The sequence below is a fragment of the Orcinus orca genome, chromosome 11, assembly GCF_937001465.1.
Source record: "Orcinus orca chromosome 11, mOrcOrc1.1, whole genome shotgun sequence".
Lineage (NCBI taxonomy): Eukaryota > Metazoa > Chordata > Mammalia > Artiodactyla > Delphinidae > Orcinus > Orcinus orca.
In genome coordinates, this window is record NC_064569.1 from 92,722,240 (window position 1) to 92,745,325 (window position 23,086).

At 57.1% G+C, this 23,086-nt stretch overlaps 3 protein-coding genes across 6 annotated transcripts; all 3 read left to right on the forward strand.

Moving 5' to 3' along the window:
* Positions 1–6,922: 6,922 nt before the first annotated feature.
* LOC101273728 (histone H1.0) lies at positions 6,923–9,182 on the forward strand. The gene has a single exon (XM_004279463.4). It carries the CDS (start codon positions 7,226–7,228, stop codon positions 7,808–7,810), a length of 585 nt encoding a protein of 194 aa, XP_004279511.1. The 5' UTR covers positions 6,923–7,225; the 3' UTR covers positions 7,811–9,182.
* A 463-nt stretch (positions 9,183–9,645) lies between these two features.
* Positions 9,646–15,903, forward strand: GCAT (glycine C-acetyltransferase). Its single transcript, XM_004279464.4, has 9 exons — positions 9,646–9,908; positions 11,393–11,523; positions 12,762–12,863; positions 13,336–13,482; positions 14,059–14,213; positions 14,349–14,431; positions 14,627–14,798; positions 15,181–15,302; positions 15,581–15,903. The coding sequence occupies exons 1-9, from the start codon at positions 9,710–9,712 to the stop codon at positions 15,730–15,732; spliced, it is 1,263 nt and encodes a 420-aa protein (XP_004279512.1). The 5' UTR covers positions 9,646–9,709; the 3' UTR covers positions 15,733–15,903.
* GALR3 (galanin receptor 3) lies at positions 15,183–22,491 on the forward strand. Of its 4 annotated transcripts, none has more exons than XM_033405026.1 (3): positions 15,183–15,302; positions 20,686–21,063; positions 21,704–22,491. In XM_033405026.1, exons 2-3 carry the CDS (start codon positions 20,705–20,707, stop codon positions 22,473–22,475), a joined length of 1,131 nt encoding a protein of 376 aa, XP_033260917.1. In that variant the 5' UTR covers positions 15,183–15,302; positions 20,686–20,704; the 3' UTR covers positions 22,476–22,491. The 4 variants fall into 4 exon arrangements, with proteins under 4 accessions (XP_033260917.1, XP_004279513.1, XP_033260918.1 ...); XM_004279465.3 differs by lacking the exon at positions 15,183–15,302 and adding an exon at positions 16,047–20,409; XM_033405027.2 differs by lacking the exon at positions 15,183–15,302 and adding an exon at positions 16,047–19,634.
* Positions 22,492–23,086: the final 595 nt, after the last annotated feature.

A 23,086-nucleotide genomic window follows, 5' to 3' on the forward strand; every position in this document is an offset into this window, starting at 1 on the left:
ACATTGGGCCTCCCTGGATAATCCAGGGTGGTCTCTCATCTCAAGGTCAGCAGCCTTAACTCCATCTGCCACCATAATCCCTCCTTGCCGTGTGACAGAGCATACACACGGGTTCCAGGGATGAGGGCATGGACGGGTCTGGGAGCCATCTACCACAAGCAGCATGGAGAGAAGCGGCAGCCTCTTCCTACAGTGGAACAGACCACGTTCTGAGAGGGATTCACTGTGGAGCTGCCTCACTGGAGCCTTAGGGTCTCTGCCTTGCCCAAGGCCCTGAGAGGGGTCCTAGCAATACGGGTCAGACAGTTCATTAGTAAAAGTATATTTCTGGATTTCATGATCTTTGTGGTATTTATTAGCTTTTATTTTTTTTAAAAACAATATGATTTGCTGTGAGTTCTTTTCTCATTCTAAATATAAACTCACTTTTTACCTAATATTCTATGACTGTACTTCTATTTATTGGCCACACCCATGTGGTTTGTGGGGTCTTAGTTCCCTGACCCGGGCCCTCAGCACTGAAGGTAGGGAGTCCTAACCATTGGACTGCCGAGAAATTCCCTATTATTGCATTTTTTTAAAAAGGACTTCAGGGCTTCCCTGGTGGCGCAGTGGTTGAGAGTCCGCCTGCCGATGCAGGGGACGCGGGTTCGTGCCCCGGTCCGGGATGATCCCACGTGCCGCGGAGCGGCTGGACCCGTGAGCCATGGCCCCTGAGCCTGTGCGTCCGGAGCCTGTGCTCCGCAATGGGAGAGGCCACAGCAGTGAGAGGCCCGCGTACAAAACCAGTATGTGCTCTGACCACTGAGCAACAGCTGCTTGCACCAACATGACGACTCTCAAAAATACAGAGTGGGGCTTCCCTGGTGGCGCAGTGGTTGAGAGTCCGCCTGCCGATGCAGGGGACGCGGGTTCGTGCCCCGGTCCAGGAGGATCCCTTGTGCCGCGGAGCAGCTGGGCCCGTGAGCCATGGCCGCTGAGCCTGCGCGTTCGGAGCCTCTGCTCTGCAGCAGGAGAGGCCACAGCGGTGAGAGGTCCGCGTATCGCAAAAAACAACAACAACAACAAAAAACAAAAATACAGAATGAAAGAAGCAAGTCACAGAAAAGAATACCCATGATATGCTTCTATTTGTATACAGTCCAACACCAGGCAAAAGTAAGCTATACAGTGCGTATGGGGTTAAGTTCACATAGGAAAACTATAAAGAAAAAGGAGAGAATTGTTTTACAGAATTCCAGGATAGAGGTCACGGAGGTATGGTTAGGGAGGGGGACACAGGGGGCTTCCGAGGGACTGATGACGATTGTCGTGTTAACTTGAGTAAGGGAAACAGTTGTCTCCATGTTGGTTTTAGAATTGTATTACATTGCATAATCTCTTGCATGGATGATGTATGTCATCATTTAAATTTTTATTTTAAAATAACTGGGTTAATTATTTTAAGAAACAAAATTTTAAGCTTAAAATTCTATAGTGGCTGCTGAGTGCACTCAGAACAAACCTACACCCCTTGCCGTGGCTTAAAGCCACACGTGCTCCAGCCGGCTCTTCAGTCTAACGGCATCTCCCTCCACACTCCTCATCCTGTCTCCATCCAGCCACACAACCTCCCCTGGCACTTGATGTACATAAGCCCGCCGGTGACCCCTTCCCAGGCCCCAATTCTCATCCTTATCTGCGCTTGACACAATCACAATTTGTAATGATATCAATGCTGTCTCCCCAGCGGACTCTGAGTCCCGTGAGACCAAGCTGGGTCCGTTCTGTTCACACCTGGCACTCAGCCAAAGTAGAGGGTCCTTAAATGGAGGAAGAGGGAGGTAGAGGATCTCTCTCCTTGAACTCCAGACTCAGGATTCTTCCATGTACCTGACTTCTCAGCATCTCCACTCACACACCTGGGAGGCATCTCAAACCTAACCCGGCCAGAACTCTCAAACCCTCAGTCTTCCCTGTCTCAGTTAATGACAGCTCCATCTTCGCTTGTTCAGGTCCAAATCTGTGGGGTCCTCCTGGGACCTGACCACTTCCCATCCCCTCCACTGCTGCCACCTGGGCCAAACTACCATGATCGCTCACCTGGATTACTGCAACAGCCTCCCAACCCTCTTCTGTCTTTGCCCTCTGCAGCTTCTTTTCCACACAGTAGCCAGAGTTGACTATGATTAACTATTTTTTAAAATAAATTTATTTACTTTTGGCTGCTCTGGGTCTTCGTTGCTGCGCGCGGGCTTTCTCTAGTTGCGGTGAGTGGGGGCTACTCTTCGTTGCGGTGCGCAGGCTTCTCATGGCGGTGGCTTCTCTTGTTGCAGAACACGGGCTCTAGGTGTGCGGGCTTCAGTAGTTGCAGCACGTGGGCTCAGTAGTTGTGGCTTGCGGGCTCTAGAGTGCAGGCTCAGTAGTGGTGGTGCACAGGCTTAGTTGCTCTGCAGCATGTGGGATCTTCCTGGACCAGGGCTAGAAACGGTGTCCCCTGCATTGGCAGGCGGATTCTTAACCACTGTGCCACCAGGGAAGTCCTATGATTAACTATTGCCTGGGTCCCACCATGTCCCACCTCTGCTCAAAACTCTCCAATGGCTCCCACTTCACTCAGAGTAAAAGTCAAAGTCCCTACAATGGTCCCCCAAACCCTACATGACCTGTGCCTCCTTTACTTCCCAGACCTTACCTTTTAAAAAAACTCATCTCTTCCTACTGTCCTCCTTAATTCAGCCACCCTGTACACTCCTGCCATAGGGCCTTTGCACTGGCTGTTCCCTCTGCTTGGAAGATTCTTCCTCCAAGAATAAGAATGGCTCCCTTTCTCACCTCCTTTGAATCTGTTCACATGTCAGCTTCTTCTTCTCTGACCACCCTATTTAAAATTGCAAACACCCTCTCATCACTCACCCTCACCCGGCTCTAATTTTGTCTTTGCAATTATGGCTTTCCAACATACTATATAACGGACTTATCTTTTGTAAAAATATTTATTTATTTGGTTGCATCGGGTCTAGTTGCGGCAGGCTGGCTCCTTAGTTGCGGCATGCATGTGGGATCCAGTTCCCGGACCAGGTATCGAACCCGGGCCCCTTGCATTGGGGGTGTAGAGTCTTCACCACTGCACCATCAGGGAAGTCCCTATAATGGACTTCTTTATTTTATAAGTTTATTGATTTATTTTTGGCTGCGTTGGGTCTTCATTGCTGCACACGGGCTTTCTCTAGTTGCAGCAAGTGGGGGCTACTTTTCATTGTGGTGCGCGGGCTTCTCATTGTGGTGGCTTCTCTTGTTGCGAAGCATGGGCTCTAGGTGCGTGGGCTTCAGTAGTTGTGGCTTGCGGGCTCTAGAGCGCAGGCTCAGTAGTTGTGGCACATAGGCTCAGTAGTTGTGGTGCATGGGCTTAGTTGCTCCGCAGCATGTGGGATCATCCTGGACCAGGGCTCGAACCCGTGTCCCCTGCATTGGCAGGCGGATTCCTAACCACTGAGCCACCAGGGAAGTCCCTGGACTTCTTTATTTAGTCTATTGCTTATCTATCTTCTCCACTAGAATGTCAGCTCTACAAGGGCAGGGATCTCTTGTCTCTTGTTCACAGCCCTATCCCAGTGCCTATCCCAGTGCCTGGCACATATCAAGTGAACACCTTAGAGTTCCAAAGACCAGAATGAATGCATGTCTGCAGTGGGAAAGTCATTGGCTGGGGAGTCTGTCACCTGTCACCCTCCTTCCTCCAGGTTGACCCACCTTGGACAAGTCATTTAGCCATCGTAGACATCCTCTCTGAAAATGGAGATGTTATATATCCCTTGAATGTGCTCAGTAAATGCTGGCACACTCACACATGCATATTAGTAAAAACAGGACCCCTGGCATTCTAGTACGATTTACGCTTTTCCATACAGGATTTCATTTCACCCTCACACCAACCCCAGATGTAGGTAGAGCCCCTTTCTGATAGGTGAAAACACTGAGGGCTCTTTTGACAAGTGAAAAAACAGCAGAGAGGCCTGGGCCCCTCCCTAAGTGAATGAACAGGCGATGTCTGACCCCCCTCCCCACGCCTGGGGCGGCCCGGCGTTCTGAGGCTCGAGAGGGTCCCAGGAGGGTCTCAGTGCGGGGCTCGCCATCGGGAGACTACATTTCCCAGGAGGAATTGCCCGCAGCTCTGCGGCTCCCGAATTTTTAAAGGGCTCGCGTTAAATGGGGCGGAGGGAGTTCTGCCGTCTGCCGGCCGGTAAACGGCTCTAAGCTGGGTGGGGACCCGAGACCGTCCTGCGAGGGTACGCGGGCCGGGCCGAACTCAAGAAGCCCCCCGAGCTCTGCAGTGTCAGCGAGGCGAGGTGAGGCCAAGCCAATCTGGAAGCAGCCGGTCCTCTTCGTGCCCACCTCGGCCTCGGACTCTATGCCCAACTCCCGGGGAACCCCTCCCAACACCCCCTTCCCCTCAAGTTCTCCCGAACGGGGGGAGGGGCGGTGAATCTCATCGCCAGCAGGGAGAAGAGCTGTCCACCGGCGGTAAAAGCCCCCGAGACCCCGAGGCGACCCCTCCCTCCATTTCTGGCTTCAGTTCTGGGAGAGAATTTACAGGTTGCTGGGATGGGCGGGGACTCGGGATGTGAGAGCTACAAAACGAAGTGAAGGCCTGCGGGCGCCGGGAGCTGAGCCTCGCAGTGCGCCCCCCATCCGTCCTTCCTAGTCCCGTGGCCTCCACTGTAGATGAGGGTGATGGGGGGAGTGATCGCGTTACCTGCCTCCCCAGGCAGGAGGCGCAAAGGATCAGGAAACGGGTGGAGAGCGCTGTGCAAATAAAATGATTTCATCATGGTGCCACTGGACTCGTTCAGTCCTTATTTTTAGACACCCAGGGACCTGGGATGCGGGGATGACATGTCTCTGGGAGCACAGGGTGGAACGACATCTCGGACCTGGGGCTGACTATGTGGATGCCTATTTTCCCATCTAGATCTTAGTGGGAACCAGAAGAATTGTCTTTGAAAATAACCAAAACAAACCCACCAGAATGTTGTGTTTTCAAATCAGGAAACTTCGGGGTAATTGACAACATCCAAATAAGAAGGTTGACCTTTTAAACTAAACCTGGCCCTTCCTGGCTTCTCTTCCCCGCCTGCGACACCAAGATAAGCCCGGGAGAAGGCATCCCATACCGATACCGAGTCTCAGGACTCCCCCTCCCCTTTCCCCAATCATTTGGATTAATCCATCCCTTGCTGTGTGTGTGGGGGGGACCCATTAATTTCCCTGGCCTCAGAGACTCCCAAGTCCAGTAGGAGCCCTTCCCCCAACATCTCCCAGTTACGACCAGCCCCCCCATCTAAACCTTCCAACCCTTCCCCTCCCTCTTCCTCAATAGCTGGTGTCTGCAAACAGCTCCGGGACCGTACAGGAGAGCCGCCTTCATAATTTTGACCAGCTATAACCCCCCACTACCAGCGTATTGTTTAAGTGAAGAGTGGCCGCCTCTTTGCTTAGGGAATAAAAGCGGGTTGTTGGGGGAGGAGGCTCAGAGAGCGAGCATCCTAGAATCTCAACCCAGGGCCCCTGCCAAGCGGGACCCTGCGGGACCTTGCACGTGAGTAGGACGTCTGTTGCAGACAAGGGGTCCCAGGAACTCTGGGGTCCCATCTGCTGGCCTCTAGACCGCTAAAGCCCCTCTGAGCCCCCAAGGTTCCCTACAGATGGTGGCGCCCCTTGCTTTCCTCATCTATACCTGCCAAGCAGCACGGGAAAAGATGTATACATTTTAACAAAGACATCGCATCTTCCCAGCAAAATGGCGGTGGTCCGGGCCACGGCTCCCTGAACAACTCACACTTTACGAGGATTAGTCAGGACTCAAGCAGCGCGACCCCCTCCTCGACCTCCCCGCTAGAGCCCCATTTTCCCAAGCTCCCAAAGCTCTCAGGGCCTCTCCTCATCCCAGGGGCCCCCAAGACAGTCTTTGGTTAGAGCCTGCGGGGCAGCTCCTTCATTGTGGACCGCCCCCCTCACTGCCTTCAGGGAGCCTTGGGAGGGGGACTGGATCCCCAGGCTGGGCCCTAGGGGTAGGGGCAGCGAGCTCTGTCTCTGACACCCCAAAACTCCTAGGCTGAGGGAGGACTATAAATGAATTCTCAGTTAGGACATATGGAGGATGTGGGGGTCTTTGAGGAGAAGAGGCGGCTCGGAGACCCCTCCTCATTCCCTCAGGGGACCCGGGCAGCATTCGGGGTTCGGTCTCAGGAGAGAACCTCGACGTAGAGGTCAGGGGGCCCGCTGGGGGAGCGAAGACAGAGGAGGGGGAAGGGACAAAGTTTGAAAGTGCCCTTCCAACTCTTCCAGGGAAAGTTTGCTTAGGGGCCCCATGGACAGAGAGAGGGTAGAGGTGCGGGGGGCCCGGTGGCGGGATGACCCCCGAGAGGTGACCGGACCCCGGGGGAGGGACCCCTCCCCCCTGTCCCGGCTCGGCCCGGCTGGGAGTCGCCCGGCTTGGGGCCGCGTGTGTTAGTTGGGGCCGCTTTCGGGCCGCTCCGCCAGGCTGGGGGGTCCCGCCGCGGGCCGGGAGCGGGGTCCCCGGTAGCCCCAGGGGGGAGCTTTGCTACGGGGGGTTTCCCGCACCGGGGCTCCCCGGCCCCGCAGAGCCAGCCCCCGGCAAAGGGGAAATGTGCCGGCGCGCCAGCGGTCCTTGGCGCCGTTTGGGGCGCGTGGCGGGCGCGGGGGGCGGCGGCCGGGCCGGCGGGACGCCCGGTGGGGGAGCCCAGAGAGCCAGGCAGCGTCCCCGGGCGGCGGCGGGGAGCGGGAAGGCCCGGGCCGGGGGGAAAGGTCGGATTTGCTCAGCGGAAGAAACACAGATGGCGGCGGCGCGGCGCCATTCCAGGCCGGGAGCAGGCAGCCAGCAGCCCTGTCCTCACCGCGGTCCGCCCGCCGCCGCTAAATACCCGGATGCGCCGCCCGAGCGCCAGACGCGGAGCTGGGAAAAGGGAGGCAGAGGAGGCGGAGGCGGAGGCAGAGGCAGACCCGGGCGCCGAGACCGACCGACAGACCGGCGAGGCTGGACCACGCAGACCCGGCCCAGCGAGTCCCCCCCCGCGACCCGAGCAAGGTCCCCGAGAGACGGTCTCGGACTGGCTTGGGAGCCAGAGGCACCAGAGCAGATCCCGAATCAGGCTTTCCTGGGCTTCCGACGAGGGCTGGCCCTTTGGAAGGTGCCTTCTTCAACAGCAGGACCAGGCAGGCCACCATGACCGAGAACTCCACATCCACCCCTGCGGCCAAGCCCAAGAGGGCCAAGGCCTCCAAGAAGTCCACAGACCACCCCAAGTATTCAGACATGATCGTGGCTGCCATCCAGGCGGAGAAGAACCGTGCTGGCTCTTCGCGCCAGTCCATCCAGAAGTACATTAAGAGCCACTACAAGGTGGGTGAGAACGCCGACTCCCAGATCAAGTTGTCCATCAAGCGCTTGGTCACCACTGGGGTCCTCAAACAGACCAAAGGCGTGGGTGCCTCGGGGTCTTTCCGGCTGGCCAAGAGCGACGAGCCCAAGAGGTCAGTGGCCTTCAAGAAGACGAAGAAGGAAGTCAAGAAGGTGGCCACGCCAAAGAAGGCCGCCAAGCCCAAGAAGGCTGCCTCGAAAGCCCCAAGCAAGAAGCCCAAAGCCACCCCAGTCAAGAAGGCCAAGAAGAAGCCGGCTGCCACGCCCAGGAAAACCAAAAGACCCAAGACTGTCAAAGCCAAGCCAGTCAAGGCATCCAAGCCTAAGAAGGCCAAACCCGTGAAGCCCAAAGCCAAGTCCAGTGCCAAGAGGGCCGGCAAGAAGAAGTGACAACGAGGCTCTCCTTGTGGACACTCCTGCCTGTCTCCTATTTTCTGTAAATACTTTTCTCCTTTCTTCTCTCTTGATCCTCATCTGCAGCCCTTTGCCCCCTTTCCTTCTGACTTTATAAAGAGACAGTTTGTATTCCTCAGAAATTAGGGAATAATTCATTTCTCCTTAACCAATCATGCCAGGACAGCAACAACAAATCTCATCTCTGTAATGATGAGAATGTACTTATATTTTGTTTGGTTGATTTGTTACTAATATGCTTATGGGTTTGGGGATTTGGGTGGGTTTGTGTGTTTTGTTTAGTTAGATGGCTGGTTCACTCTGAAGGTCAAAGTCGTGGGGAGGGGGAGAATGGGCAAGGCAGCTTCTTGAGGCTAGATGACAGCGAGCCCAGGAATTGTAAGGTTTGTAAGAACACCTGTGAGGCCATCGAGTTTTCTTTAAGTTGAGCACTGCTTGTGAGAGTTTCAGAACCTAGGCGCGGAGGAGAGGGGTGGCAGCAGCTGGACGGCAGAGGAGGGAGGTGGAAAAAATACTCTCTCTAGGCTGGCTTCCACCTCCCGGTGGTGAGCAGTGGGGCGTCCAAATCCAGTTTCCTTGTCACTTCTGTTAAGTCTGCCCCAGTGGCCTCCCTATTGTCCTAGAGACGTGGAGGGGGTTGAAGTGACAGCTGGTCTGAGAAACTGGCTTCTCTCAGCTGGAAACTAGCCACTGGAAGTGGGGGGTGGGGGTGGGGGTGGGGGGTGGTCTTTGGCTTCCGAAAGTCTCCTGTTAAACAGGAGTGGAAACTTTGGGGGAAGGGTGGAGAGTCATTCAGCCAAGTGCCTCAGTGTGCCCTGTTGAAACTTGGGTTTTTCCACACAATTGGATTGTATCCTAGGAGGACCTTTTTGCTTTTCCCCTGATTTTTGGTTCCTCCTGTACAAGAGGTGGCTTTGCTTAGCAGTCTGGTGGGGCTCCAGCCCTGCCGCCCACCACTTAAAAACCTCCCGACCTCTTTACTTCTGAGTCTTTTATAAGTAGTTGTAGACGGGGGAGGAGGGGAGGGAGGGGAGTGGACAGTAAGACATACTGCAGTCGAGTTTGAATCGCTAAGTAGTTGTAGAGAGCTAGGTCTGTGTGATGTCTGTGTATATGTATATATACATATCTAGGGCTAGTACTTACGTTTCACACCCGGGAGCTGGGAGAAAAAACCTGTACAGTCGTCTTTCCCTTGTTTTTAATAAAACAGAAAAACGTGCAATTGCGCGTCCCCCCCCCCACCCGCCTCCTTTTTGTTTGTAAACAAGTGTTATTTGTGCCTGGAAGAATTTGCTGTCTTTGTAATTTTCAAACTTTAAAATAAAATTGAAAAAGAAAAACCTGAGCGATGTGTTTTTCCGTACTTCTAAGACTGGAGGAAAATGCGTAGCAATTGGACTGGCGATCAGTGGGGGAAATCGGGGGGCGTTTGCACCTGAGAACCGGGGAGGGTTCCAAGAGCTCAACAAAACCTGGGAAACGCTAGGGCCGGAGCGCACAGAATATGCCTCAGCCTGCTTCTAGGTGTCTGCTTCCGGCGTCCAGAGGGCATCCCCTAACCTTCCGAGAGGTGGGTGTGGAGGCAGGGCATGGGAATGGGGTGGGGGTCTGGTGGGCCCGGCCCTGACTTGCCTTCCAACCCCCGTCGCCTCCCCTCCCCCCACACGGACAGCTCCAGTCTCAACTTACAAATCAATTCACTTTAGTCCACTGCAGATCCCGCCAGGCCCCGCCCGCCTATCCCGGGCTCCGCCCCCCCTGCCCCGTAGCTGAGCCCCTCTCACTCCTATTGGCTGCCGGAGCCCGGCCCCCGCCACGTGATCAGGCCGCGGCCGCAGTGCGCAAGGCCGGGAGTGGGCAGGCGAGGTGGGCATGATGTGGGCTGGCCGCGTCTTCCGCGCTGCGCTCTCCGGGGCCCCCCGCGGCCACCGCGCGCAGTCAGCGCTGGCTCAGCTGCGTGGCATCCTGGAGGAGGAACTGGAAGGCATCCGCGGAGCTGGCACCTGGAAGAGTGAACGGGTCATCACGTCCCGTCAGGGGCCGCGCATCCACGTGGACGGCACCTCCGGAGGTAACTCCCCCTCCTGGGAATCCTCAGACCTGGCCGGGTGTTCGAGGGCCGTTCCGAGGCTTTCGCTGAAATGCGAGGTCCTGGAGGCAGTGGGCGGGCGGGAGCGCACACGTAGCCGCTGGACCGTTTCCCGTCTATCAGACCGACTTGCCGCTTCCCACAGTTAACTCTAACCTGGTTAGACCAGTTTCCACGGAGGCAGGTGATTTGCCCTTTGAGCACCTTTCTGGCTTAGAGGGCAGGGCTGGATCGATCCAACCCTATGAAAACGTGAGAAACAGAGACAGCTGGCTCCCACCGTACCGCTCAAGGAAGGGTGGTAGGAAGGTGGCAACAAGAAATCCCGCATTTCTGGAGCTGCTGCTTTGTTCAGGCTTCTACTAATTGCTTCACGTGGACTCCTGCAAACGTCAGAACGTGGGAATGACTAATCTCGTTTACAGACGAAGAAGCTGAGGCTCAGAGATGTGAAGTGGCTTGCCTAAAAAGCCCCCAGCTAGCTGCAGGCAGAGCTGGGCTTTGGCCTAGATCTTCTGGTATATTGGAGCTGGAAGGTCAGCTAAATGGCCATAGAGACCAACCTCCTGGCCAAAATCACAGGAAGCAAGGGGCTCAAGGGCTGTTGCAGAAGTCACACCATGAATTGGCCCACCAGGCCTCCCTGGTTTCTGTCTCATCAGTGGTCACTGCCCGTCTTGTCTGTGCCAGACCCCAGGTGGGTGCTGGTTACAAACAGTCCCCCCCAAACTGCCTTCTGCCAAGGAAATAGGCATGGAATCCTTGGGGCTGTTGTGCTCATTTGAAAAACAGGGGCCCTAGGAATTCACTACCTTTCCCCAGGGAAGCTTGGAGCAGGGCAAAAAATGGAAAATTAGCAGACCTAGGTTCTCATCGTGTTTTTGCCTCTCCCAAGCTGAGTAAACCTTGCCCTCTTGAAGCCTTAGTTTCCTCCCCGGGTCACCTGTGTTCACTTTGCGCTTTATAATTCAAGGGTCAAGGTCTCAGAGGCAACCCTGCTGGGCATGCAGTTCTGTACCAGGCAGCAAAGTCAACTGTGTAGAGTTTGGGGACCAAGGCAGGCATCTGACGCAGCCCTCTTCTTTTACCCATGAGGAAACCAAGGCCCAGATGAGGGGTTGGTGGTGGTCTTCAGGGACAGAAGAAGCCAGTGAGGAAGGGCTGGTTCCTCTGGGTGAATGTGATCCAAAGCCAGAGTTTAAACTTCTCATCTTTCAAGGTGTAGCCCTGAGAGTCATTTTCTAACCCTCCCTCTCCTGCAGCTGTTGGATTTGGTGCTTCCGAGGGGCTCCCAGCTCCCCATCCTGGCCTCTGCCCCAGAACAGACTATACTGTGTAGTTGTTGCCTCCTCAAGGGTGAATCCAGGTTCATGTCCTCTCTGAGTCCCCAGGGCCTAGTACTGACACCTTTCCAGGCCCTTCTTGGCCCTGAGCTGCTGTGTCCGTTCCCCCGTCCTCCACCTCAGGAATCCTTAACTTCTGTGCCAACAACTACTTGGGCCTGAGCAGCCACCCCGAGGTCATCCAGGCAGGTCTGCAGGCCCTGGAGGAGTTTGGAGCTGGCCTTAGCTCTGTCCGCTTCATCTGTGGCACCCAGGTACACAGTAGGTGTTGCCCAGGCCGGGGATGGGCGGGGGAGGAAGGGGGGTGGTCCCCAGCGTTGGGCGCTGACTCCAGATGTCTGCTTCTGCCGTTAGCAGGGCTAGTTTAGGCAGCTCAGCTCACCCCACTAGAGCTGTCCACTAGAAAGGCTGGGTTCAGGCTTCTGGTTTGCTGTGAAGCCTTGGGCAAGAAACTTTCCCTCTCTGAACATCCATTTCCCCACCTGCAAAACAGAGCTCCTTATACCTGTTCCTCCTTGGGAAAGGAAGAAGAGAAGGCAGGGATTGAGATTAAGGTTTCCGGAGCTATTCTGCCTGATCTCAGTTCCCAGCACCATTTACTGGTTCTGGTACTGTGGGCAAGTGTCTTAACTTCTCTGTGCCGCAATGCCTTCATTGGTAAAGTGGGGATAATTTTACTTAACAAAATTATCCCAAATTAAAGAGTTAATACATGTAAAAATGCTTAGAACAGTGCCTGGCACATAGCAGTGCCCAGTAAATGTTGGCTATTCATTTTATTTTGTAAATGTTACAAAATGAACTTTTATAAACATGAAACTTACAGTGCTTGCTATGAGTCAGGTGCTATTTTAAGAACATTACAAATATTAACTCATTAATACGTATAATAATCCTACGTGATAAGTGCTGGTTTTGCTCCTGTTATAGAGGTGAGGACACTGAGTCCCAGAGAAATTAAGTGACTTGCCCAGGGCTACACAGCCTGTTGTGGTGGGATTTGAACCCAGATGGCCTAGCTCAAGAGTCAGTGCTGCTGAGTTCTGGTGATTATCATTACTTGTCCTTTCAGAAAGGTGAAGGTGAAATGAATGGAACTCTTGACTCCCATCCAGGGCACTTTAGACGGGACAGCTTTCAAATCTAAGAAACGGAGGCCCAAGTGAACCTAGAGTTACTTATGTAATCCTCTTTTTTGCCATTAAGCCACAAAGGCACTCAGTTTGATATCGGGGAGACACATCTTCCTTTGCCATTAGCACCCATAATTCTACCATCAAACCCCCATTATAAAACGAAGACCCAACCAGGAAGAAGCGTGCCTAGTGGGCCCCTAATTCCTCAGTGGGAACCATGTGCCAGACTCCTGTTGGCTCTGGGTGCACCTTGTGGTGCAAAAAGGAGGAGGAGGATCTGTTTGTGGCCCTGGGAGCCTCTGTCCCCAGGACTTGTCCCAGAAGGCGTTAACACCTGTTTCACTCACTTACCTCAGAGCATCCACAAGGATCTAGAAGCAAAGATAGCCCGCTTCCACCAGCGGGAGGACGCCATCCTCTATCCCAGCTGCTTTGATGCCAATGCCGGCCTCTTTGAGGTGTGTGAGGCCACGGGTGGGAGTTGGTGAGACCTGCGAGGCTGTGGAAGGCTTGGGGGTGTGCAGTCCAGAGAACTTGGCTGGATGCCCAGTACCACGCCTAGAGGCTCCAGTGTCTATTTCTTATGGAGGTCAAGGGTGGGCCAGTAGGCCTCCAGGAGGAATCCTGGGGCTTACAAGGAGGCCAGCTTCCAGGGCATTTGGAGGATAACCTACTTCAGCTGGAAGGCTGAGGGTGTTAGGGGCCACACATCCACCAAACATGTTCTCATCTCCTTTGGCTAGAGCAAGGGCCCTGATTCAGCCCAGTCCTGGGGCTCTGGGGACCAAGATAGAAGCAGAGGGCTCCTGGCCTCCCTGCCCAGGAGAATGCCCTGGTTGGCAGTGAAATATTGATTAAGGGGGAGTCATAAGGGAGGGAGAGCCCCAAGGTGGTTGGATGATGGCTCTACTCCTAACTGCCTTCTGCCAGGCTCTGCTGACCCCGGAGGACGCAGTCCTGTCGGATGAGCTGAACCATGCCTCCATCATCGATGGTATCCGTCTGTGCAAGGCCCACAAGTACCGCTACCGCCACCTGGATATGGCCGATCTGGAGGCCAAGCTGCAGGAGGCCCAGGTGGGGCAAGGCCTAGCGGTTCTAGGGGCCAGGACTGCGCTTATCCTCAGTCTTGCTGCTGCACCCAGCACTCCCCCCACCCCCACCCCCACCCCCCGGTGAAGGAAGCGAGGCTTGCAGAGGCCAACTCCTCACTCACAGGCAAACAGCCTGAAAGTTCGAAACAACCAAGATTTGAACCCAAATTCTCAGACCCAAAGCTTTATTCCGTTGCACAATACTGCCTTGAGTTTTAGTAAGCACCTTATGCATGGCAGTCCCCTGCTAGGCATAAGGGTGGGATGAGCTTATGGGCAGAACTGGCCACACCCCATCCTGCCCTCTGGGAGAGGAGGCTGCGGACATTCTTCCTGCCCATTGCTGAGTGTGGCTCCAGGCTGCCCCGGAAGAGGTGGGTAGAGCTCAGAGAGGCCCCAGTGAAGGAGAGGATGCACCAGCTTCAACATGGTGGTGCTTATGTGCTCACCTCTGTGCTGGGCACTGGGCGAGCTGAGCCTATAGAGCCCCGAGCAGCGCAGAGAGTGAGTGGTTTGGCCCAACTGATGATACCGGCCACCTTCTGTATCTTCCCTGCAGAAGCATCGGCTGCGCCTGGTGGCCACCGATGGGGCCTTTTCCATGGATGGCGACATCGCACCCCTGCAGGAGATCTGTTGCCTTGCCTCTCAATATGGTGCCTTGGTCTTTGTGGACGAATGCCACGCCACTGGCTTCCTGGGGGCCACGGGACGGTGAGAGCACACGGCACCTGAGGCCTTGGGTTGGACTCCAGGGCGGGTGGGAAGCCGGGAGGCCAGCCCCCAAGCCCAATCCGTGATCCTGGGCCCTCAGGTGGCCAGTGGTGGCAGTGGCAGCTTTCCTTGCAGGGGCACAGATGAGCTGCTGGGCGTGATGGACCAGGTCACCATCATCAACTCCACACTGGGGAAGGCGCTGGGCGGAGCATCAGGTGCCTACAGGCTTGTGCCCCTGGGCTCCCCTCATCTGCATGCAGGGCCCTGGAAGAGGGAAGGTGGGGAGGGGAGACCTGGGGCTGCAGGGAAGAAGACAGCAGGGACTGTCCTCTCGGGAGGGGCATGGGGTAAGCTCTGGCTCCTGGCCTCTGACTGCCCCCCTCCATCCCCACCTCTGTCCTTGTTCTCAGGGGGCTACACTACAGGGCCTGGGTCCCTGGTGTCCCTGCTACGGCAGCGTGCCCGGCCCTACCTCTTCTCCAACAGTCTGCCACCTGCTGTCGTCGGCTGTGCCTCCAAGGCCCTGGACCTGCTCATGGAGAGCAACGCTGTCATCCAGTCTATGGCGGCCAAGACCCAGCGGTGCGGTCTCGGGCAGGGTGGGGCCAGCGGGGGCGAGGAAGCTGGTGAGGGCCTGCCCTGCGTGCCTGCGCAGGCCCTAGCTCCCTGCCTACGGGTTCTGCCTCTGCCCACCCCACTTCCCCAGTGGGTTGCACTGGGACTCGGCTCTCTTAGCCAAGGGCTGCCTGCTTGCCCACCTCCCTCTTCTCTCTGCCTCTTCCTTCCATTTCCTGGCACATTTCTCTGCAAATGCTCCCCATCTGCCTCTCTGGGTCTGCATCTCTGTCTTTGTTGGTCCCTCCTGCAGACTTGGCCACAAACCTTGGGTCACATGCCCATCAGGAGAGGGTGTGGTTGCTCCACAGCCCTCCAGCTCCCTGTGACACCCAATTTGTGCCCACAGATTCCGCAGTAAGATGGAGGCTGCTGGCTTCACCATCTCGGGAGCCAATCACCCCATCTGCCCTGTGATGCTGGGTGATGCTCGGCTGGCCTCTTGCATGGTGGATGACATGCTGAAGAGAGGTAAAGGGGGCCGGGGCATGAGGAGTGGCTGTGGGTCCTAAAAGAAAAGGAGGGAACCCCTAGACTGTGAATACCTCCCTTCCCCCTGCTCTACTACCCCTTTTAGACCAGCTGTCTGTCCAAGCTTGAAAACCCTAGGCCATGAGCAGTCCCATGTCTGAGATCTTGGGCAGCTCCCTTCTCCTCTGTGGTCCTCAGAAAAGGAGGAGCTGTATATCATGCCCCCAAAGCCTGTCTGGCTCTGCTGAGCCCCAGGTTGACTCTCTCTACCCTCCCAGGCATCTTTGTCATCGGGTTTAGCTACCCCGTGGTCCCCAAGGGCAAGGCCCGGATCCGGGTCCAGATCTCGGCGGTGCACAGCGAGGAGGACATTGACCGCTGCGTGGAGGCCTTCGTGGAGGTGGGGCGGCTGCACGGGGCACTGCCTTGAGTCCTGGGTAGTGACAAGCAGAGCCAAGGTCCCCCTCCTTCCACAGCGACAGAGAGGGGGGCCTTTGACCAGCCCAGGCCAGAGGCTCTGAACTCTGTCAGTCCCGGGGCCGGGCGGGGGTGAGGCCTGTGCTTGTGGCTGTGAGTGTGAAGGAACAGTGTGGAAACTGGCTGTGACGCGTTGGTCTGCTTTATTCTCTCGGAGCAGCCCCAGTCCTGCGCTGGTCGAAGAATCGGCAGGAGCTGGGGCTCTGAGGGCCAGCTCCGGAGGACTGTAATAGATCTCAGAGCTGACCGCCTCCCCCAGAGTAAGATGGGACCCAGGCAGCTCGGGTAATAGAGGCTGGAGCCACTGTTTGGCTCCGTTGGATTCTTTCCCGTTGTAGAGGGCAGCTGAGCCCCAGCCCTGCAGGCCCCTTCCCGCGCCACCCATCCGCCTACTCTGCAGCCTTGGTGGACACCTCGTCCTCTGCTGCACATCCAAAGGATGGCCTACAGCTGCCCGGATAAGAAGGGGCTGGGCACCCAAACCCATGTTTGGGAGAAGCAGAAGATTCAGCCCCAGAGGAAAGATTGTCTGTCGCTATTGGAGAGGCCCCCGATGGTCTGGAACTCTGTGTTCTAGCCCACTTTGTTCCTGCCTCTGTAGCCTTAGGCAGGCTCCTACCCCGTGTGTGCCTCAGTTTTCCCCGCTGTACCAAGAGTGGCTGTTATATTGGTATCGGGGCCTTTCCATTTCCGTATTCCCGAGGCCTGCTGGTCTGAGGATCAGCCGCCAGGGGGCGTAGCGAGCTCAGGCTCTGCTATCGCCCCGCCCCCTCCAGACTTCTGGCCTCGGACTCAGCTGTTGCTACAGCGCCAAAGGCAAGGCCCCACCCTGCCTTGCCCCCGACGATGGCTCACCGCTTCCCTGCTGAAGATGACTGTCCCCTTCCCGCAGTCACAACCCGTGGTGCTTCTCTCTCCATTGCCCTCCCCACCTCAGACTTACGGGCACCTGGTGGGGGTAAAGGATGGGTTCTGAGTCACCGCGCCTCCAGCCTCAGCATGTTGTGGGCTTGGGAAGCTGTAGTTTGCTGGCGATAGGGCAGGGAGGATGAAAAGGCCCTTCTTCATTGACGATGGGACCATGTTTCTGGCGCCCCCCATCCCCAGCCCCCCCTTCAGCCTGGGTGTCTAGGGATGGACAGTCTGGGTGAGCTCTGGCCCGATCCATCAGGATCTTAATGCTGGGATTCTGAGAATCCTAGCCTGTGCTCCCGAGGAGCTTGAGGCTGGGGTCCAGGAGTTCGGGGTGCTAGGGGATGCAGCCCCGGGGGAGGGGGCTGCTGTGGCCACATCAGGGGCACAGACACGCGTAGGGCATCTGGCACCAGGTGCACTCCTACAGCAGCAAGTACACACAGCCTGATGCCAGCCCCTGGCCAAGCCAGCAGCTTGACGTGCATGGTCTGCTCAAGCTGGCAGGTCACAGTGGGTGGCCATGAGCAGCCACGGGGTGACAAGTCGCAGTAGGTGAGGCTGAGATAAGGTGGACCTAGGTGAGGTCCATCAGCCAGTGGCGCACAGCGAGCACCGTTGTGGCCTGTAGTTCCCAGGCGCCGCCGCTGACATTGTGGGGCGGCGGCAGTGCCTCGACACCGTGGGCCAGCTTGTCGCGGTAGAGCACCGCGTCATCAGCCGGCTTTCGGCTCAGCGTGTGGAGCTGTGCTGGCCCAGGTCCACCGCGGCACAGCCCCTCCGCCACCATCCAGAGGGGTCATAGGAGGTGCCAGCAGGTGCAGTGGCAGCTCTGGGCACACATGCTTGGGCTTGGGCACGTACTGGTCATCGCCAGAGGCCAAGACAGGCTATAGGGCCGAGGGCCAGTCGCGGACAAGCTGCACTTACACACCCTGCAGAGCCTGGGTCTCTGGGGACCACTCCCAAGGCCCATCATCTGTCCTCTACGTTGGGTGCAGGGTTCAAGGCCACAGTCACCAGGAGCAGCAGTTGGAGCGAGGGAAGAGGGGTGCCTGGGGCCCGCTGGGACTCGGGCCATAGCGAGGCGCCCTTCCTGCCTTCCCCACAGGTGGTCTCTCTGGTTGCCACCATCCTCCCTCCTCCTCTGCTATCATTTCAGCAGCTCAGCCTTGCTGCTGCTGGGAGCTCTGCCCTAGTACTGCCCCTGCCCATCCAGAGCTTAGCCTCCAGCAAGGAGGGACATGGTGGGCTGGGGGCTCCCAAGCGGAGGGAGGACGGTGTGTCAGGGACCTCGGGGCTTTCAGGGTCCAGGCCTGCCACATTCGTGAGTCCAGGCTTCTGGGAATCTAACAGTGCATTACTTTCATACAGGGTGGTTGTGGACCCCTAAATTCTTAAATCCCACCACACCAAGTCTGGATCCTACAATTCTGCTCTTCAGAGATCACACGATTCTACGATTCTAATTCCTTAATTCAATTTTGATAGCTCTGAATTCAGGTTTGGAGAATCTAGGTATGATCCCTAATATCTTCAATTCAGTGAGCCTCTGCTTCCAGAAATTGGGGGATGCGCTGCATCTGGGATGGGTGACATGAGGCTTCAGAGGTGCCTGAGCACTGGTGAAAATCCCAGGGCCTGTGGGAAGCCAGTTCTGAAGAGTCTCTTCCCGGCTCCTCAGGCCTTGGTTACAAGTCCTGTCTACATCAGCATCCCCTCAGACTGTTTTCTCTCCCCTTTCACAGACTTCTTGACATTCGCCCCACCCTCCCAGCTTCTAGAAAGACACCACACAGTGCCTACCAGCTCTCCTCTCCCTTAATTCATTACAGACAGCATCCTGGCCCCACTACACTTGTCTAGTTTTCAACAACCACCTTGTTGCTGAATCCAATGCACCTCACACCCCGGGTGCTGGCCTCTAACCCTCTGGAAGCATGTGGCCATGTGGCCCCCTCCTCCAAGAGGTCCAGACCAGAACCCCATGACTGAATGATACAGCCATTCACCGAGACCTAGTAACCTCTTCGGCTGTTGTCTGGACAAGAGGCTCCTAGTGGCTCACTCATTAAATCGCTCCCCTTCTATTCATCCTTTTAACCCCAGGCCGTAATAAACTACTTACACAATAAATGGGCAGGTCCTGTCCCTGCTCTAGAACCTCCTCTAGTTCCCCATTCCCCTCAGGCTAAAGCCAGACTCTTTGGACAGGCACATAAACCCTGCAGGCTTCGGGCAGACTGAACCCCTAGAACAATCTTAGGGAAACTGATGGGTCTCAGGATTCTCAGGGGCCAGGAAGAGTAGTTCTATCTGAAGTCTGCAGCAAAGGGGCTCCTGGATTCCTAGCATAGGACACCCCACTCAAGACTAGGAGTCCCGGGACTTCCCTGATGGTCCAGTGATTAAGACCCCGCGCTTCCAGTGCAGGGGGTGGTCGGGGAACTAAGATCCCACATGCCACACAGCGTGGCCAAAAAAAACACAAAAGACTAGGGGTCCTTTCTGAGCTTCGGTTGGAGCCCTTCTTGGAGCAGGGAGCAGAGACGGTGGGGAAGCAGGACCACAGGAGGTGAGAGGGCCAGGAATGGACTGGGCCCTGGGCACAGAGGGGTTAACTACAAAGCGAGAATCTCAGAGAGCGAGATCAATGGGTTACTCGCTGCAGAAAGAGGCAGAAGCAACGCAGAGAGGCAGAGGAGAGCCGGACAGAAGACCATGCCATCCGGGGGAAATCAGGGAATGAGGAGGAAGTGGCTACTTCTTCGGAAGGAGTGCCCAAGTCCAGCTCAGCAGAGGAAGGCCAAGGAGAGGAGGGAGCCTTGGGAGGCAGACCTGTACCTGCAGGTAGGCACCAAGGGGTGGCCACTGAGCCAGGAGGCAGCTTCAGCCTGGCCGGTTCGCCCAGGATCAAGCAGGAGCCCAGTGCCCAGGGTTGAGGTAGGTGTTGGCCATCCTGGGCTTTGCGGGGACCTGCTGCATGCTGGGGTGGGAGACACAGATATCACCCTTCCTTCCTCCTCCCTGCCTGGCTCCCTTGCCCTTAATACGTCCAGCCACCCCAGAGGTCCAAGCATGTAGGGAGACCCCCAGGTAGCAGTCGATATGGGCCATGGGTGGGGCAGGGGTAAAGAGTGAGCACAGCTTGCGTAGATGCTCGTGTGCGCACACACACGCGCGTGCACAGATTGTCAGAAGCGCTACCTGTTACAGGCTCTCAGATGAGTGCTCCAGCCTTGGAGTCAGGGTACCAGGGTGGCAACAGTCTCAGACCTGCCACTCAAAGTGTGGTATTAGCCTCCCGTGTCCCCTCTCTGAGCCTCAATTTCCTCATGTGTAAAAAGGGGGCAGTGACTTACATGGTTCTCCCAGCTGTGCCACTGTCATGCTCTCACTAAACTGGACTATCAAATGACTCAGGGACGTCACCCATGTTTGGCTGAATTTGACCTATGTCCCAAAGCCTTCCTTAGGACTTCCCTGGTGGTCCAGTGGTTAAGACTCCACCCTTCCAATGCAGGGGGGCGTGGGTTCGATCCCTAGTCGGGGAACTAAAATCCCACATACCGCTCCCACCTACCGCGTTGTGTGGCTAAAAAAAAAAAAAGCCTTCCCTGTATTTCAGATCCCCATTGAAAAATCAGCTCCTGGGGTTGGAGCTGCCCCTCCCCCCACCCCACTTTGCCTGTGTCTTTACCTGCATCATCGGTTGAAGGTGTCTATCAACTACCTAATCAGCCCTTCATGCCCTGGGCTAGGGGTGTTCCCCAGGAAATTGAGAAACCCACCTTAGACACCAATGAGACTCTGTCAGGAGCTTGCACAGTGGGTCCCAGTGCTAACTTTTGTCTCTGTCCCCACCCCCACCCCCATCCCCCACCAGCTTCCAGCCCATGGGACGTGACCAAGCCCAGGGTGGGGGACTAGACCCCTGAGTTGAGTAACCGGAGCTGGGGGCTCCTGCCTGAGGACTCCAGCTTCTCTTCCTCAGGTGCCTGTCTGATGAGGAGATGGCTGATGCCCAGAACGTTTCGCTGGACAGCCCAGGGAGTATGGGGGCTGTGGCAGTGCCCGTGGTCTTTGCCCTCATCTTCCTGCTGGGCACAGTGGGCAATGGGCTGGTGCTGGCAGTGCTGCTGCAGCCCGGCCTGGGCGCCTGGCAGGAGCCAGGCAGCACTACGGATCTGTTCATCCTCAACCTGGCAGTGGCCGATCTCTGCTTCATCCTGTGCTGCGTGCCTTTCCAGGCCGCCATCTACACGCTCGATGCCTGGCTTTTTGGGGCCCTCGTTTGTAAGGCTGTGCACCTTCTCATCTACCTCACCATGTACGCCAGCAGCTTCACGCTGGCGGCTGTCTCGGTGGACAGGTGAGCTGTGTCGGGGACCTGGCCGTGTCGGGGACCTGGCCGGGTCTGGGCTGGGGAGGGAAGACCTGAACAGATTCTCATTGGCCTTAGAAAGGAGAGAATGGGGGACCAAAAAGGGACATAGGAGGGGGAAAAGGAACAGCTCCCTGGCCCCCACCAACCACTCCCTGGGCACCTGCAGGGCATGCTTGAGGGGATCATCCTGCCCTCCCCCCAACTCCATTGGGAGCTTCCGGAGAACATCTCTGTGTCCCAAGTGTTAGCTCAGGGCCTGGCACATGATGTTCTGTAAGAGTGAAATGAATGGCAAAAGGAACACACCAATGAATTCATCAGATATTTTATTACCGCCCACACCTGGCTCAGGTTGTGGTCAGACTGGCTTTCATGGCTTGAAACTTGGGGTCAAACCCAGGCTCACTCTCTAGCTGACAACCTCGGGCCGGTCACTTCTCTCTGAGCCTCTGACCCAGCCCCGCTAGGTGCCAGGCGCTGCTCTAAGCGCTTTGCGCGCTGACTCCGTTCATCCCCACAACCTCCATGCGAGGCCGGGCGCGCAATGCCCGCCCACCCCCGAGGTTCAGACACGGGCGTCTAGGCGGCCACCCGCCCGCCTCGCTGACACCGCGCCCGCCCGCAGGTACCTGGCCGTACGGCACCCGCTGCGCTCGCGGGCCCTGCGCACGCCGCGCAACGCCCGCGCCGCCGTGGGTCTGGTCTGGCTGCTGGCGGCGCTCTTCTCGGCGCCCTACCTCAGCTACTACGGCACCGTGCGCTACGGCGCGCTCGAGCTCTGCGTGCCCGCCTGGGAGGACGCGCGCCGCCGCGCCCTCGACGTGGCCACCTTCGCCGCCGGCTACCTGCTGCCCGTGGCCGTGGTGAGCCTGGCCTACGGACGCACGCTGCGCTTCCTGTGGGCGGCCGTCGGTCCCGCCGGCGCGGCGGCGGCCGAGGCCCGGCGCAGAGCCACGGGCCGCGCGGGGCGCGCCATGCTGGCGGTGGCAGCGCTCTACGCCCTCTGCTGGGGCCCGCACCACGCGCTCATCCTCTGCTTCTGGTACGGCCGCTTTGCCTTCAGCCCGGCCACCTACGCCTGCCGCCTGGCTTCGCACTGCCTCGCCTACGCCAACTCCTGCCTCAACCCACTGGTCTACGCGCTCGCCTCGCGCCACTTCCGCGCGCGCCTCCGCCGCCTGTGGCCCTGCGGCCGCCGCCGCCCCCGCTGCCCCCCGGGCGCCCGCCGCGCCCTCCGTCGCGTCCGCCCGGCGTCCCCAGGCCCTGCCGGCTGCCTCGGGGACGCTAGGCCTCGCGGGCAGCTGCCGACGGGCGGCGGCTGGGGCGGGGAGCCGGGTCGGGAACCGGTCCGCGGCACAGAGGCTGGCCGGGCCCTGCCCGCCCGAGGACCGGAATAAACCTTGTCTGCCTCCACTCTGCCGGGTGTACGTCTGTCTGTCTGTCATTCCCCTTCCCCCTGGACAGGACGCCCCTAGGGGATGGGGCCAAAGCCAGGAGCCCTCTGAGGAGGAGTGGCTGAGCTGGGGACAGACGCTAAGTCCACTGAGTGGACATCCCTGGGCGGTGAAAATGGTTCAGCGCAGCCAAGTGCAGGCCCTTAGCTAGGCAGCCCCGAGACGCTGTCCATAACCAGTCTGGCAGGAAGGAGGGCAATCCGCCGGCCCATCTGTATGGGGTGCTACATTTCTCAATCTAATTATCAAAACAGCTTTGCAAGGCAGGTACAATCAATTCCACTTTATAGATGTAGACAGCAAGAATCAGAGAGGTTGAGTGGTTTGTCACATAGCTAGTGTTTGGCAGAGGTTGGGTTCAAACCCACTGCTGTTTAACTTTTTCTACTCAGTAGAACCGAATACGGTTTTTCCCTTTTTTTTTTTCTCCTCAGATCCCATGGTTTCCAAGGTTTTTCCTGATCCTCCATCAGCCCTCCTCCCCAAACCTGCAGCTCCCCACGCTCAACTGGATGCCCTAGAAACCTGAGAGGGCTCCCAGCCCCCTTCCTTAG

What these genes read in the sequence shown, in the direction of transcription:
- GCAT (XM_004279464.4), top strand. Translation starts at nt 9,710, where the DNA reads ATGATGTGGGCTGGCCGCGTCTTCCGCGCTGCGCTCTCCGGGGCCCCC. An exon ending in TTCCTGGGGGCCACGGGACG is followed by an intron (nt 14,214 to 14,348) that starts GTGAGAGCACAC and finishes CTTTCCTTGCAG; the next exon opens with GGGCACAGATGAGCTGCTGG. An exon ending in ATGGCGGCCAAGACCCAGCG is followed by an intron (nt 14,799 to 15,180) that starts GTGCGGTCTCGG and finishes TTGTGCCCACAG; the next exon opens with ATTCCGCAGTAAGATGGAGG.
- GALR3 (XM_033405026.1), top strand. Translation starts at nt 20,705, where the DNA reads ATGGCTGATGCCCAGAACGTTTCGCTGGACAGCCCAGGGAGTATGGGG. An exon ending in GCGGCTGTCTCGGTGGACAG is followed by an intron (nt 21,064 to 21,703) that starts GTGAGCTGTGTC and finishes GCCCGCCCGCAG; the next exon opens with GTACCTGGCCGTACGGCACC.
- LOC101273728 (XM_004279463.4), top strand. Translation starts at nt 7,226, where the DNA reads ATGACCGAGAACTCCACATCCACCCCTGCGGCCAAGCCCAAGAGGGCC.